The sequence below is a fragment of the Carassius gibelio genome, chromosome A19, assembly GCF_023724105.1.
Source record: "Carassius gibelio isolate Cgi1373 ecotype wild population from Czech Republic chromosome A19, carGib1.2-hapl.c, whole genome shotgun sequence".
NCBI lineage: Eukaryota > Metazoa > Chordata > Actinopteri > Cypriniformes > Cyprinidae > Carassius > Carassius gibelio.
The window spans coordinates 26321562-26336922 of record NC_068389.1 but is presented as its reverse complement, the minus strand read 5'-3'; the positions used below and the strand labels follow the sequence as shown (position 1 = coordinate 26336922).

The 15361-nt window shown below is 39.5% G+C and overlaps 2 protein-coding genes across 6 annotated transcripts in view; one reads left to right on the top strand and one right to left on the bottom strand.

Annotated features, from left to right (window-relative positions):
* Positions 1 to 15361, top strand: part of LOC127935318 (60S acidic ribosomal protein P1-like) — a 568794-nt gene that overhangs the window by 366903 nt on the left and 186530 nt on the right. The gene's annotated exons all lie outside the window — the stretch shown is intronic.
* LOC127935305 (serine/threonine-protein phosphatase 6 regulatory ankyrin repeat subunit B-like) overlaps positions 1 to 15361 on the bottom strand; it is a 64022-nt gene that overhangs the window by 40437 nt on the left and 8224 nt on the right. For both annotated transcript variants that reach the window (XM_052533049.1, XM_052533048.1), the window contains exons 3-6: positions 5966 to 6061; positions 5193 to 5306; positions 4686 to 4790; positions 1691 to 1789 (exon numbers count right to left, since the gene is read on the bottom strand). In XM_052533049.1, coding sequence (XP_052389009.1) covers positions 1691 to 1789; positions 4686 to 4790; positions 5193 to 5306; positions 5966 to 6061 — 414 coding nt within the window. The remainder of the gene's footprint in view (positions 1 to 1690; positions 1790 to 4685; positions 4791 to 5192; positions 5307 to 5965; positions 6062 to 15361) is intronic.

Below are 15361 nucleotides of genomic sequence, written 5' to 3'. Positions count from 1 at the left end.
TATTTCTAGTCAGAGGTCACGACCAATACTATAGGTATAAGCCGACCAACCTTACTTTCCCTGATAGTAGTTTTGGTGTGGTCATACCATGGTTTTTCATGTACACTTAGCTAGTAATATTACAATAAACAGAGGTTAGGCTCACCCTATTTAGGTTGGTCAAACAACATCCAGTTGAGTTTAACGGAAATTCCTTAGAAGCACTTATAATGTAAGTATACTTGAACTAATACCAAGTGTTAGCCAGATTTCTAAAGATACAGTTGGTGTGCCCTATGATCCAAGTCAGCTGAATTTTAGTCAGTTACTAACCTGACACAGGAAATACAGTAACACGGATACAGTGTAATCTACCAGAGTCAATAATTACAGAGTAAAACAGAATAGAATCAAATGTAACAATTTATTAACAGTCAGATAACTATGTATTATGCCAATTACATAGCCAATTCAAAGATATCAAATCAATACAAGACATCAAATTCTCAAAAATGAATTTAAGAGTAAGATGCATAACCAGCTTTTAGAAAAATACAGAGCATTGACACATTTCAAACTGTGGGCTCATTCTTGCTACAGAAGGCCCTGATCCTCTTGCAACATTTCCTTTAGTACCTTAAACAAAGACAAAAATCCCCTGAGATAGAAACAGGAATTAACAATTGGAAGTTGCATTAATCATGTAGAGTTATCACCACTTGAGACTGGGAAATGGCACACCCTTCTACAGCGAGCAAAATTCATCTTAGGATCTTTATCACCTTTTAGTCTACTTCTTGTACAATTGAGACCATTGTACCGGTCACCCTGAGACAATTCAAATGACTCCAAACATGACTGTAAATATTACTTGCATTCATGTAGAACATTATATTCTGCCACTGACCATTCTGAGTGAGCTGGGTCAAGGAAAGGGTGAGGGGAAGGAAGAGGATGAGGAGGAACCAGTGCATATGTGAGAGGTGTTTTCCCACATTTTCGCTCACTGAGAGGTGGGAACAGATGTCTGTATGATAATGTGTCTATTGTATGTCTCAGAAGATCAGAGTATCTGAGGTAATGTCTAAAATATGAAAGTTATTAGTCTCCTGAACTATGAAAGTGCAGCATCTAAGCAATTATATTTTTTTCTCTGGGTAGAATCACATTTGAAATGAGTGAAATAATATATAAATATAACATGAAAATCTTATTTTACTTAGTTGCAAAGGCAACATTTCTAATATTCATTTATTAAATTGAAGCACTAAAATTTCTGCAAATAGGGGGAAACTTTTATGACTAAAGTCTTTAAATGTCAAAAACTCTTAAATACCATTTCAGACATAGGTTATAGGTTACTTGTTTTTATATTTGACAGCTTAGGACACACACAAGTTGGTTGTAAGAGGGCTTCAGTAACTTGGGATTCCCAGAAAGAGGGCTAAATGGCTAACAAAGTACTGTGCTTTGTTCTCTTTCTCTATCATAGGCAGCCGGCATATATGGCAAAGACATTGTCATTTATACCCATACCAACTAAGCAATATGCTCAATATAGTGAAGACCTATTGCATGCCACTGGTTCATGATTTTGTATATGTATTTAACAGCATCTATAATGTTTATGTCCCTTTAAATAAAATTTTTGTGTGTGTGTGTGTGTGTGTGTGTGAGAGAGAGAAAGAGAGAGAGAGAGAGAGGTTCTTACATTCTGAGAGTCCGGATTCGCCCCGAACTCCACCAGGACTTTGGCCATCTCAACATCTTTCTGTCTGCAACAGATGTGAAGTGCCGTGTCGCCATTTGCCTGGAAACATAACTCAACCATCAGAATGCAAACCAGATACAGGTACATCTCAATAAATTAGAATGTTGTGGAAAAGTTATTTCAGAAAATTGTGAAAATCGTGTATTAAATATATTCATTGCACACAGACTGAAGTTGTTTAAGTCTTTGGTTCTTTTAATTGTGATGATTTTGACTCACATATAACAAAAACCCACCAATTCAATATCTCATCTAATTAGAATATGGTGACATGCCAATCAGCTAATCAACACAAAACACCTGAAAAGATTTCCTGAGCCTTCAAAAATGGTTTCTCAGTTTGGTTCACTAGGCTACACAATCATGGGGAAGACTGCTGAGCTGACAGTTGTACAGAAGACAATAATTTGACACCTTTCACAAGGAGGGTGAGACACAAACATTCATTGCCAAAAAAGCTGTCTGTACACCAGAGTGCTGTATCCAAGCATGTTAACAGAAAGTTGAGTGTAACGAAAAAGTGTGGAAGAAAAAGATGCATAATCAACCGAGAGAAACACAGCTTTATGAGGACTGTCACGCTAAATTGATTCAAGAATTTGAGTGAACTTCACAAGCAATGGACTGAGACTGGGGCTAAGGCATCAAGAGCCACCACACACCGACGTGTCAAGGAATTTGCTGAACCACAGACAACGTCAAAGACATCTTAGCTGGGATTTGAAAACTTAAAAACCCCTGTCCTTTCAGTTTGTGTTTGTTGGAGATTGAACATCAGTCCCTGTGTTTCCTGTCTGCCAAGTATTACTTCATGGATATTTTGGATTAAAAGACTATTGTTGTTTGTGTACTCCTGTTCTCCTCATTCTTCACCATAGGGAAGTGTGACAGAATCTCTGAACGAAACAGTTTATTGCGTGTTTCCCCTGTCTGGTTTCTGTTTTTCTCCCAGTGTTTTTCTTTCCGTTGTGTCCTACGGACCCCCTCCTTCACCCTGAATACATCATCCTCCTGCTGAAGCAGGGAAAAAAAATCACTCGAGGGTCATACCAGACTATTTCTGGCTATGGCCCATCTCACTAACTATCCAGACGACACAGAGCACCGTCGTCTGAAGATGGTCCTCGAGCGGAATTCAACGCCTTTGTGGAATGGACACTGGCGAGAAATGGATCTCCATTCCCCGCCGGTTCCCAGGAGTTAATCACCAATGCCACTCCCGACCCAAACTGCTGATGGAGAGCCAGGGCCCACCACAACCGACGAGCCATCACTAGAGAGAGCGACATTGCTGAGGATTGCCGCGGAGCCGGAGGCCTTGATCTCAGTCAAGGTGTGTGAGCCGGCAACACTGCCTGCCACTAGGGAGAAAGCCACTGACGGTCTGAGTGCGAAGAGGAGTTCCACCCCTGCACCGTGTCTGAGCTGAGTATGGTAGGGCGAAAGTGCCGAAACAAGGAGGGGAATATCGTAGACTAAGTGTCTGATCTGGAGATCGAACAGCCCACTCTCCGTTCTCTGTCGTCTCCGCTGGTTCTGTCCAGCTCTCCTTCATCCTAGGTTCCCTCGTCCAGTCCTGCTAGAAAGTACCCTCCAGTGGCTGCTCCCACCCACTCCAGCCTCCTCCACCCCTGTCATCTGGTAGCCCCTCTGTTCACTCCCATGACTCCACCTCCGAGGCCTGGACTCCACCTCGGCCTGTTGACCTGTCGGCTCCACCATGACTCCTACCCTCAAAATTGTACTTAAGTACTGTACTCAAGTAAATGTACTCTGTTACTGTCCGGCTCTGGCTGATAGTTCAAGCCCTCTTGCATAGACCCTTTCTACACAAAAAGTTTCTTAGAAAATATTAATCAATATATTGTTTTCTGTGAGTGAGTAAAGAAGCTGATTTTCAAATAATTTAGAAAGACAAATTCTAGGCTACAAGCTCCAGTTCTCAAAAGTCCTGGGAACCAGTATTCTGTATGTGTTTTATTGCTTTATTGAAGTGATTTAACATTTTTAGATTTTCACTAACCACTCATAAACTTTGTTTTCTCAAAAACACAATCATGTGCATACATGCTGTTCTCATATTATTATAGTCCAATCTGTGCTGATTACAGTGAGAGACTTTAGCCATTTAGATGTTTATAATCAACTGAAAAAAGCACAAATATCAGGGCATGATAAATCTTCTCCAGGCTCCCAAAACCCCCTTAGACCCTAGATGGTTAACTCGTCATTCCATGCATCTGTGTTCCCCTTTTTGCTAATTTTCCTCATTCCTGCCCATTATCCTGTGTTTAAAAGCCCCAGCCCTTTCAGTTTGTGTTTGTTGGAGATTGAATGTCAGTCAACCCCAGTGTTTCCTGTGTTCGCATCTGCCAAGTTTTATTTCCTGGATATTTTGGATTAAAAGACTATTGTTGTTCATGCACTCCTGTTCTCCTTGTTACTCGCCATGCGGAAGTGTGACTATGTGTGTGTGCTTATTTGTTCACTACTGACTGCTGTGTGTGTGCACTTGGATGGAATAAATGCAGAGCACACATTCTGAGTATAGGACACCATACTTGACCACATGTCATGTCACCAATCTGAACCATTTTCCATGTGAACTCAATTTTAATAAACTTTTGAATAGCTTAAAAGATCTAAACAAAGAAAAAGTGAACTGACCTATTTAAGGACTAAAGAGCTTTGTTAGTAACAAATGAGTGTTAATTCCAAATGTCCACTGATAACAATTAAAACCAGCTAAATCATTGCATTCAGAGCTTTTTATCTCATTACTCCTTATGACAACCGAGAACGTTGTTTGCTAACTTCATAAATGGAATTTGGAAATAATTTGAAAAGGCGCACTCATTTGACTTAAAAGCAAAAAAAAACAAAACAAAAAAAAAACTTTATTGCATCCTTGTTTGGAATGTCATGTGATGCTTACCGCCTTCACGGCTCTGAGCTGTGGCTCTGATTGGTTGGAGAGGAGTTCTCGAACAATCAAAACATTCCCCGCTTCAACAGCCAGCAGCAGTGGAAGGCAGCCGTCCTGGACAGAGAGGAGAACGACAAGGAACATTTGATCTCGTAGTGAAGATAATCTAGTACTTATTCATAATGGTGTTTCTTCTTCTTGCTGTATATATGTATATGTGTGTGTGTGTGTGTGTGTGTGTGTGTGTGTGTGTATTTATATGTTAGAGCAGAAATAGAGTAGAGAGTGTTAGTTTTAGGGGGTCAGATGTAGATGGATGAGATGTGTCTTCAGCTGTTTCTTGAAGATGGTTAAAGACTCAGGTGCTCGGATCAAGTTGGGCAGGTCAATCCACGAGCAGGATTTTGTGCCTCTTTGGGATGGCACTACAATGCACCGTTCACTTGCAGAATGCAAGCTTCTGGAGGGCATTTTTTCTCATATATGAATCAATGAGGGAGATCAGTGCTTTTGTACCTTGTCTGGTGTAAGACGCGCATCTTTGCTGCTGAACTGGAGCAGCGTTTGCGTGACTCTGAGACCTCCGGCCGGTCGAGACACTGCGTAGTGCAGGGGCAACTGATCATTGGGCTAAACATGAATGGGAATTCAGTTAAATCAGTGTGAGAATTAAATACTATATATAAAAAAAATCAATGTGTGATTTGTTTTTGGACATTTAATACTGAGGTGTTCTTTGACACAAATTGAGTACAATGTTAACCTCATGATATTTAAACAAAAATGTTTTAACTGTTGTAAATGTTTTTCTACATGTGGAAACAACTGGACAATTGTGATAAATTCTTGGGAAATTTATTCAGTAAGATAAACTCAAGTGGTAATTCTTAGGAAATGTTTCTCAATTGAAGACTGTTTACATAACTCAATAGTCAAGCCCATTTCCTGTACAAAAAGGAAATGTTTTTTGAGACCTATTGATATTGGTCATGGTCATGCATTCAGAGGTCCATGAATAATCACATTGAAAGACTGTTTAACCATAATATAATGTGATTTACATTATTAAAAATGTGCAACCCTAAGAAATGTGTGCCTAAAGGCCACAAAGCAGACATTTGACTAACTTTTAGTTAAATGTTTAATGCAATTAAATAATTTATGCATGTAAAAATGTAACTATTTGAAACATTTGTCCCAGTTTGTTAGTTTTTTTCACTACACAAAAACACATCTCAGAATGAGCTGCATGTGATTGAGTGAAAATAAAAGTAAACTGAACATCTTACCCCTGCTGGTAAATTGGGATCAGTTTTACTGGCCAGTAGTTTGACAATCTCTTCTTTGGAGTGAGCTGCAGCGATGTGTAATGCTGATCTACCATCCTGATAAATAAAAACATTATTTATTCATACATTAAATATTATTAAACACATGAGTGTAACTTTTTAGTGTGAGTAGTCATTATTAGTATTCTGTGCTTAAAATATCTGTCAAGATGTATTCCTTTACTTGGGTTTTTCTTAGGTTTAATGCACATTTTAATGCAAAATAGGTATAATATGTATCTAATATACACTTTTGGTCAAATGTTTGGGACCAGTAAGATTTTTTATTTTTTTCCCTCCACATTAAACATTTTTTTCCACACAAATATGAAACTGTTTTCAACAAAAATAATTATAAATGTTAGAATGTTAGCAAATCAGAACATTAGAATGATTTCTGAAGGATTATGTGACACTAAGGACTGGAGTAATGATGCTGAAATTTCAGATTTGATCACAGGAATAAATTAAATTAAAAAAAATATTAAATTGTAAATAATATTTCACAATTTTTACTATATTTTTGATCAAATAAATGCTCATGGATGACAATTTTGTCTTGTGCCGTATTGACCTCATTGTCATTGACACAAGAGTTTGTGTCTCAGACTGTCAAGGATAAAACTATAATCAGGGGTGCACATAATTTTTTCGGCCTGGTTCTCATAAGAGAATCTGGAAATTTGGTTTGGTTCTCATGCTGTATATACATGTAGCGTGACCCATTAAATAAACTATAAAAAATTAACTAATGAAGTTATAATATTAATGCACATTAGTTATTTCGTTTTAAAAAAAATAAAAAAATAATAGTAAATAAACTAAATAACAGTGTGTGATAATATTATTAAAAATAAAAAGCAGTCATAGTATTAAATACAAATACATTTATTTTATAGTAAATTTAAAAATAAAATACTAATATTTACTACAAAATCTGCTTCCGGCTTTGCTACCGTTCGGACGTTCTAGCTTACTGCTCTGTGCTTTGCTTCTTATTTCTGTACTTTTCTCTGATTTTTCTAAGATTTTTACTTCAGCAGATCGGCACAGTGCTCAAACAACAGATTTTTTGGCACAAACGCTAAAACTAAAAACATTGGGACAGGAATAATACTACAAAAAGAAGACTTTGTCTCCCACTGCCAGCAGCTTACATTCCGGAGACAGAAAAACAACTGCCTACATTCAAACAGAAGAGAGAGAAAATGCCTCCTGTTGGATCTACTTGTTGCATGAACTGCTGCAAACTTCTACAAAGGATTGTGATTCTTGAAACAAAGTTACTTTCTGGACTTCCAAAACAGACGGAAAACACTCAGCAGACTGTAGTCATGGACCCGAAACTGCCGAACAAGCCGAAACTGATTGCCAAACTAATCGATGGCACAAACAGGGAGCAAGACCCAAAGGAACACGAGACATCAGATTGTCACGAGTTTCTCGTATTGCTGCCATAGCTTCCTCTACCCCAGATTCGACTATGACAAGGCTTATAAATACTGGTATTCTACCACCCCCTATACATCTGGAGAACAGATTTGAAGCATTAATGAATGTGGGTGAGTAATCCCCAAATGTGATTAAACATGGATCGGATCAGCCAGCAGCTAACATCGCTACTAACAGGCGCTCGAGGACGAGCAAACAGCGGCATTCAGCTCAGAGCGCAGCCGAGCCAAGGACTCTGATAGTGGGTGACACTGTTATCAGAAACATCCGTAGCAGGACTACAACAACATGCTGCCTTCCTCAAGCAACGGTCTCTGATGTGAACAAGGAACTTCAGAACATTCTGATGAAGCACAAGACTACAAATCAAATCATCATCCATGTGGGGAAGAATGATATTCGGAAAGAGCAGTCAGAACTCCTTAAGAAGTACTTCAGTGAACTCTTTGGAACACTTCGAAGACTCAAAGTTCAGTCGTTCATCAGTGGACCACTCCCAGCTAGGGGAACAAATATGTTTTCAAAGATGCTTGGGCTGAACACATGGCTACAAAGATCTTGCAGTAAAAAAGGAGTGAATTTCATTGACAACTTCAATCTTTTCTGGGGCCATAGACAACTGTTTAAACCGGATGGCCTCCACCCAAACAAACTTGGTGCTTGAGTGCTTAAGGACAATATCTACTTCTCCCTTCGTCATCCTTCAGCAGAACGTGTCAATCCATTCAGCACACACACACCAGGTCCGAGTCATCATGTGGTTGCCATATCCCACAAGGACACTGATAACACCATGCAGCCAAAACAAACACTGCTGATAGACACTATCCCTGCTGAGCCCTGCCCACAGAGCTCCACACAGACTGACTGTGATGTATCAAAACAGCTACAAGATTCACCACCCAAGGACGACTTACTGGAAAACAGCCATGGAAGCCAGGACAACACATCACAGCCACCGGAAACACCAGAGACACAGCCCATCTCACCAGACACATTATCCCTCTCTCCAGCATCTCTACTTCTGTGCTTCTCAAAGAAAATTGAGGAATTGGTGTATGCTGGGACTAAACTCTCTCACTCATTCACTGCTAGACCGCAGATATCAACTAAAAAAAGGCGGGCCCCCCAACCACCAAAGACTGTGGGCCCTGTTCCTATGAGAGCTCTCCGACCGCTGCCACAACGCCAGGGTCCAAACCCTCTATCTGCTGAAGGTGAACCAAAAACAACTGATAGCAGCTCTCAGTGATATGTGTTGGGTCCCCGCTATAATAGCACCAACATTCACAAATGTTTACAGAACAAGCAGGAACCCAGTGTGCCTGTAGCTTTCTCTATTTCAGTTTTATCACGTGATAGAAAGTCTAAGGCCTTCTCAAGCCGAAGGGCAAACTCATCTAATCTGCGGCCTATTATGCATCAAACTAAGATTGATGTAAAGACACAAAGCACTGTCATCAAGTTAGCACTTTTAAACATTCGCTCACTAAAAAATAAATCAATCTGGATTTTATGTTTCTAAATGAAACATGGCTTGAAGACAGCTGCAATGCAACAATCCTAAATGAAGCAGCCCCTCCTTACTTCACTTACATGAGTGTTTGCAGGACTGTTAGGAGAGGTGGGGGTGTAGCTGCTATATTTAAAGATGTCTATCAATAAAAACAAGTGTCATTTGGTCAGTAATTGTCTTTTGAATATCTAGGGATTGTGCTGAAAGGTGCTCCACACATTCTGTTTATTGTTATTTACAGGCCTCCAAAACACTCCACAGAAATGTTATCAATAATTTCCTCAGAGTTTGACTGTTTTGCAATTGCAGGGAATTTTAATATTCACATAGATAATGCAGAAAACAAAACTACAAAAGAAATGATAACGGTTCTAAACACTTTTGACCTGATTCAGCATGTGCATGGACCCACACACAAAGGTGGAAACACTCTAGATCTAATCATCAGTAGAGGTCTAAACATTTCATCCATTGTTACTAAGGACGTAGCACTATCTGATCACTTCTGTATTTTCTTTGATATACTGATCTCTGCTACCACTGAAACTTAGATCTGTCTCTGTCAGAAGGAGATGCATAAACGAGAACACAAGTGTACTATTTATGGAGGCTATATCTTTAACACCAAGCATTTCTGCAGACTCTGTTGATTTCAAAAATGTGCTTGACTGCTTAAAAGCAGATCTCTTAGAAGTGGTGAATGCCTCACTTCTTTCTGGGTCATTTCCAAACTCTCTAAAAATTGCAGCTGTAAAGCCCCTCCTGAAAAAGACAAATCTTGATAACACAATTTTGAGCAATTTCAGACCAATATTTAATCTTCCTTTTATAGGGAAAATTATAGAAAAGGTAGTTTTTAATCAGATGAACAAATACTTAAACTCAAATGGATACCTGGACAATTTTCAATCTGGTTTCCGACTGCATCACAGCACAGAGACAGCACTCATTAAGATAATAAATGATATTCGCTGAAATTGTGACTCTGGCAAAATATCAGTGCTGGTATTGCTAGATCTCAGTGCTGCGTTTTTACACTGTCGATCATAACATACTACTAGAGAGACTGGAAAACTGGTTCGCGCTTTCTGGGATGGCACTCAAATGGTTCAGGTCATACTTAGAAGGGAGAGGCTATTATGTGAGTATAGGAGAGCATAAGTCTAAGTGGACGTCCATGACATGCGGAGTCCCACAAGGCTCAATTCTTGCACTGCTCTTGTTTAGCCTGTATATGCTTCCACTAAGTCAAATAATGAGAAAGAACCAAATTGCCTATCACAGCTATGCTGATGATACCCAGATTTTCCTAGCCTTATCTCCAAATGACTACAGCCCCATTGACTCCCTCTGCCAATGCATTGATGAAATTAATAGTTGGATTTGCCTATCTTCAGTTAAATAAGGAAAAAACTGAAGTCATTGCATTTGGAAACAAAGATGAAGTTTTCAAGGTGAAAGCATACCTTGACTCTAGGGGTCAAACAACTAAAAATCAAGTCAGGAATCTTGGTGTGATTCTGGAGACAGACCTCAGTTTCAGTAGTCATGTCAAAGCAGTAACTAAATCAGCATACTATCATCTAAAAAACATTGCAAGAATTAGATGTTTTGTTTCAAGTCAAGACTTGGAGAAACTTGTTCATGCCTTTATCACCAGCAGGGTGGACTATTGTAATGGGCTCCTCACCGGCCTTCCCAAAAAGACCATTAGAGAGCTGCAGCTCATCCAGAACGCTGCTGCCAAGATTCTGACTAGAACCAGAAAATCTGAGCATATCCCACCAGTCCTTAGCTCCTTACACTGGCTTCCAGTTACATTTAGGATTGATTTTAAAGTACTTTTACTCGTATATAAGTCACTAAATGACCTAGGACCGAAATATATTGCAGATATGTTCACTGAATATAAACCTAACAGACCACTCAGATCACTAGGATCGAGTCAGTTAGAAATACCAAGGGTTCACACAAAACAAGGGGTGATTGAGAGTCCTCCTTTAGTTACTATGCCGCCTGCAGTTGGAATCAGCTTCCAGAAGAGATCAGATGTGCTAAAACACTAGTCACATTTAAATCTAGACTCAAAACCCATCTGTTTAGCTGTGCATTTATTGAATGTCCGAACTGATTGCACTATATTTTCACTGTTTTTTTTTTGTTGTTTTTTTAAATCATTTTCTGTTTTTAAATTCATTTTAAAGTAAATATTTTAATCATTTTAAAAGTTTTAAAATTGCTTGTTTTAATTTTGTTATTATTTTTCTTCATGATTATTTTACTTTCTTTTATGTAAAGCACTTTGCATTACCATTGTGTACGAAACGTGCTATATAAATAAACTTGCCTTGCCTTGCCTTACTACTTTCTTTGTTTGCCTCTTTAAGAAGAATGACTTTAGGTATTCCCCAATTTTAAGTCGCTTTGAATAAAAGCGTCTGAAAATGAATAAAAGCATTTTCATCATATTCAAACTTAAAATCAGCAGGCTTTTATTTTGGCAGGTTACGGGCAAGTAAATATACGCGCTTCCGGATTTAGCACTGCTGTTGATTAAAGAGCGTCAGTGGATGCATGTCACAGTTTTGTATTGTGCTTTGAAAACGCCATTGCATAGCCTAGATGTATGCTTTCAGGTTGAAAATAAAACTTATTTAGTACAATTTCTGATCTAAAATGGTAATTGTGTATTAACAGCTGTCAACCATGTTGGTACGCAAATGACCTGTCAGAACATATTTATACAACACATTTTTTATTTTGACCGCGCATGCGGACCTGCGGACCACTTATGTGCACCCCTGACTATAATGTTTGTAGAGGTTAACCAAGCTTAGAGTTACTGACACAAATTGACTCCAATGGTTCAGTGAATCACCTTTACACACATGCGCAGCTGGACAGACATTCCAGCGGGATAGCCAAGTGTAACTGAATGACCACAGATCTTGTAAGTTTGTGAGCAAATGGAAAAATGAGGCCTGCAGTCGCTCATTCATTTAAACGCACAAAATAGCATGCTACAACTGAAAATATAGTTTGCACCCACATTCCCACAGCATTAATGTTGATTCTCTGAAGCAAGCAGTTAGTAATTAATTTTTGGTATTGGACATTTTTATGCCATCCTGTCAAGAGAGAAATGTTAACTAATTTGAACCATTTACAGTAGGGAACATGCTAATGCTACTGTAACTATAGTGTGGTGAACCAATAGAAAACAATAGAAACATAACCATTAGCACTATTCTAGTTGGCCATCATTATTCTGAAACATTATTATCACCTTGAATTTGCAGGAGAGTTTCCATGGTAACTGAACTGTGGCAGAAGCAGTTTGGGCTTAGAAACACAAAGACTGTCACTGACGATGTAACAGTCACAAAGACCATCACTGTCCAGGCAAATCAGAAGCCGTGGATGACAGGGGAGGTCTACAAACTCCTGAAGATGCGGAACGCTGTCTTCAGACCTGGAGATGAGGTGGGCCTAAGGACAGCTAGGGTCAACCTATACTGCGGCATCAGAGAGGCTAAGAGACAGTGCTCCAAGAGGATAGGCCATTGATTCAGTGACAGCAGAGACACTCTGTGGCAGGTGATAAAGACCATTACAGACTACAAGCCCCCACCACGGACCTGTGACAGCACCATCTCCCTGCTGAATGACTTCTTCACTCGCTTGGAGGAACAAAACAGCACCACTGCACAAAAGACTCCACCTCCTCCCGGTGACCAGGTGATGATGCTGTCCCCAGACAGCATGAAAGTGAAAGTGACGAGACGTGACATGCAGCCAATTATGGTGACCAATACTCAGAATTCACCCATCCAAACTGCACATACACAGCAGTGAACACACACAAACACAATGAACACACACCTGGAGTAGTGGGCAGCCATTTGGGTTTGGTGCCTTGCTCAAGGGCACCTACGTCGTGGTATTGCAGGCCCAAGAATTGAAACCACAACCTTAGGGTTCGGAGTCATACTCTCTAACCACTAGGCCACGACTTCCCCTCAGATCCCTCAGCAGGATCAACACACACAAAGCTTCAGGCACTGACAACATTCATGTATTTTAACCTGAACTCAAGTCAGACTGTTGTCCCCACGTGTTTCAAAGCTACCACCATCATTCTAGTCCAGAAGAAGCCTTCTCCATCATGCTTCAATGACTACCATCTAGTTGCACTTAATCCTATTCTCATGAAGTGCTGTTAACAGACTTCAGCTCAGGATTCAACACAATCATCCATCAACAACTCATTCACAAACTTGTCCAGCTGGGGCTCAGCAGTTCGTTGTTCGGACATTCTGACTGGAAGACATCAGACAGTACGGATCGGCAGCAACACATCCATCACCATCACACTGAACACATGCCCCCCCCCCCCCCCCAATCCTCTGCACCCTGCTGACACATGACTGCACACCGTCACACAACTCCGACCTCCTCATTATACTTTTGGATGACACAACTGTAGTGGACTCTCCTGGACTGACAACAATGCAGCACTGGCCAAGAAAGCACACAGTGCAGAAACTTGTGTATTAAATAAATTCAATGCACACAGACTGAAGTAGTTTAAGTCTTTGGTTCTTTTAATTGTGATGGTTTTGGCTCACATTTAACAAAAACCCACCTATTCACTCAATCTCAAAAAATTACAATACTTCATAAGACCAATAAAATTGTTAATTGTTGCTCTTCTGGAAAGTATGTTAATTTACTGTACATGTACTCAATACTTGGTAGGGACTCCTTTTGCTTTAGTTACTGTCTCAATTCGGCGTGGCATGGAGGAGATCAGTTTGTGGCACTGCTGAGGTGGTCTGGAAGGACAGGTTTCTTTGACAGTGGCCTTCAGCTCATCTGCATTTTTTGGTCTCTTGTTTCTCATTTTCCTCTTGACAATAACCCATAGATTCTGTCTGTGTAGCCTAGTGATTGTGTAGCCTAGTGAACCAAACTGAGAGATAATTTTGAAGGTGATTAGCTGTTTAGCATGTCACTTTATTCTAATTTGTTGAGATTGAGTGAATTGGTGAGTTTTTGTTAAATGTGAGCCAAAATCATCACAATTAAAAGAACCAAAGACTACTTCAGTCTGTGTGCATTGAATTTGTTTATTATACACGAGTATACACAAATTTAATTTATTATACATGAATTTGAGTTTTATTACTGAAATAAATGAATTTTTCTTAGATATTCTAATTTATTGAAATGCACCTGTAGTTGCTGAAATTTTCCTCACCCTCAGGCCATCCAAGATGTTTCTTCATCAGATTTGAAGAAATGTAGTATTGCATCACTTGCTCAACAATGGATGCTCTGCAGTGAATGGGTGCCAGCAGAATGAGAGTCCAAACAGCGTATAAAAACATCACAATAATCTACAAAAATCCAGTTCATTTATTAATGTCTTGTGAAGCAAAAAGCTGCGTGTTTGTCAGAAACAAATCAAGATGTTTTTAACTTCAAACGGCTAAATATGAGTCCATAATCCTTAATAACACCTCCTCCAGTAAAAATAAAAGTCCATCTCCTGTTTTCTCTCACATCAAAATTCATCATAATATTTGTTTAGAGCTCTTTTGGACTGCTTTCACTTGTAAACAGTGCTTGATCTATACAAATTTGTCTCCTGATTCAGACAAGAGGACTTTTTCACTGGAGAAATCGAGATGATAAATAGATGTCAAATTTTCGCCAGAAGCAACAGTTAAAAGTTAATGATTTGTTTTCTTACAAACATGCAGCTTTTTACTTCCCAATATGCTAACTGCTGAACTGGAGTGGTGTGGACTACTTGTGATGTTTTTATCAGCTATTTGGACTCTCATTCTGACGGCACCCATTCACTGCAGAGGATGCATGGGTGAGCAATTGATGAAATGCTACATTTCTCCCAATCTGTTCAGACGAAGAAAGAAACTCTTCTATATCCTACATATTTAGCCGGTTGGTGTCGCTGTTGGACAGTGTTTCCTCTACTTCCTGTTGACCTTCTGTAGCTAATCGTAGCTCGTTTTTCATCAAACAACCGCAGTAAGAATATTTCATCAAGCACTGTGAGTAATGGCTTCTCCTGCAATTGTTATTTGCACCTCTTGCCACATGTACAGTTTATCTATCTCTGTCGCTGATGAGGGATTCACATGTGATAAATGCAGGGAAATACTTAGGGTGACAGAGAAGATTTCAGAATTAGAGATACGCACCCAAACTTTAATTGAGGACAGTAAGAATGTTAGGGCACTAGATACGGCTTTGGAGGCATCTAGCTCAGGGATTCCTGTAAATTGTTCGGTTCCGGAAACAGAGCCCCTGCAGCAGGCAACTGGGTGATGGTGAGGCAGCGTAGTCGTGGGTCAAAACACCGC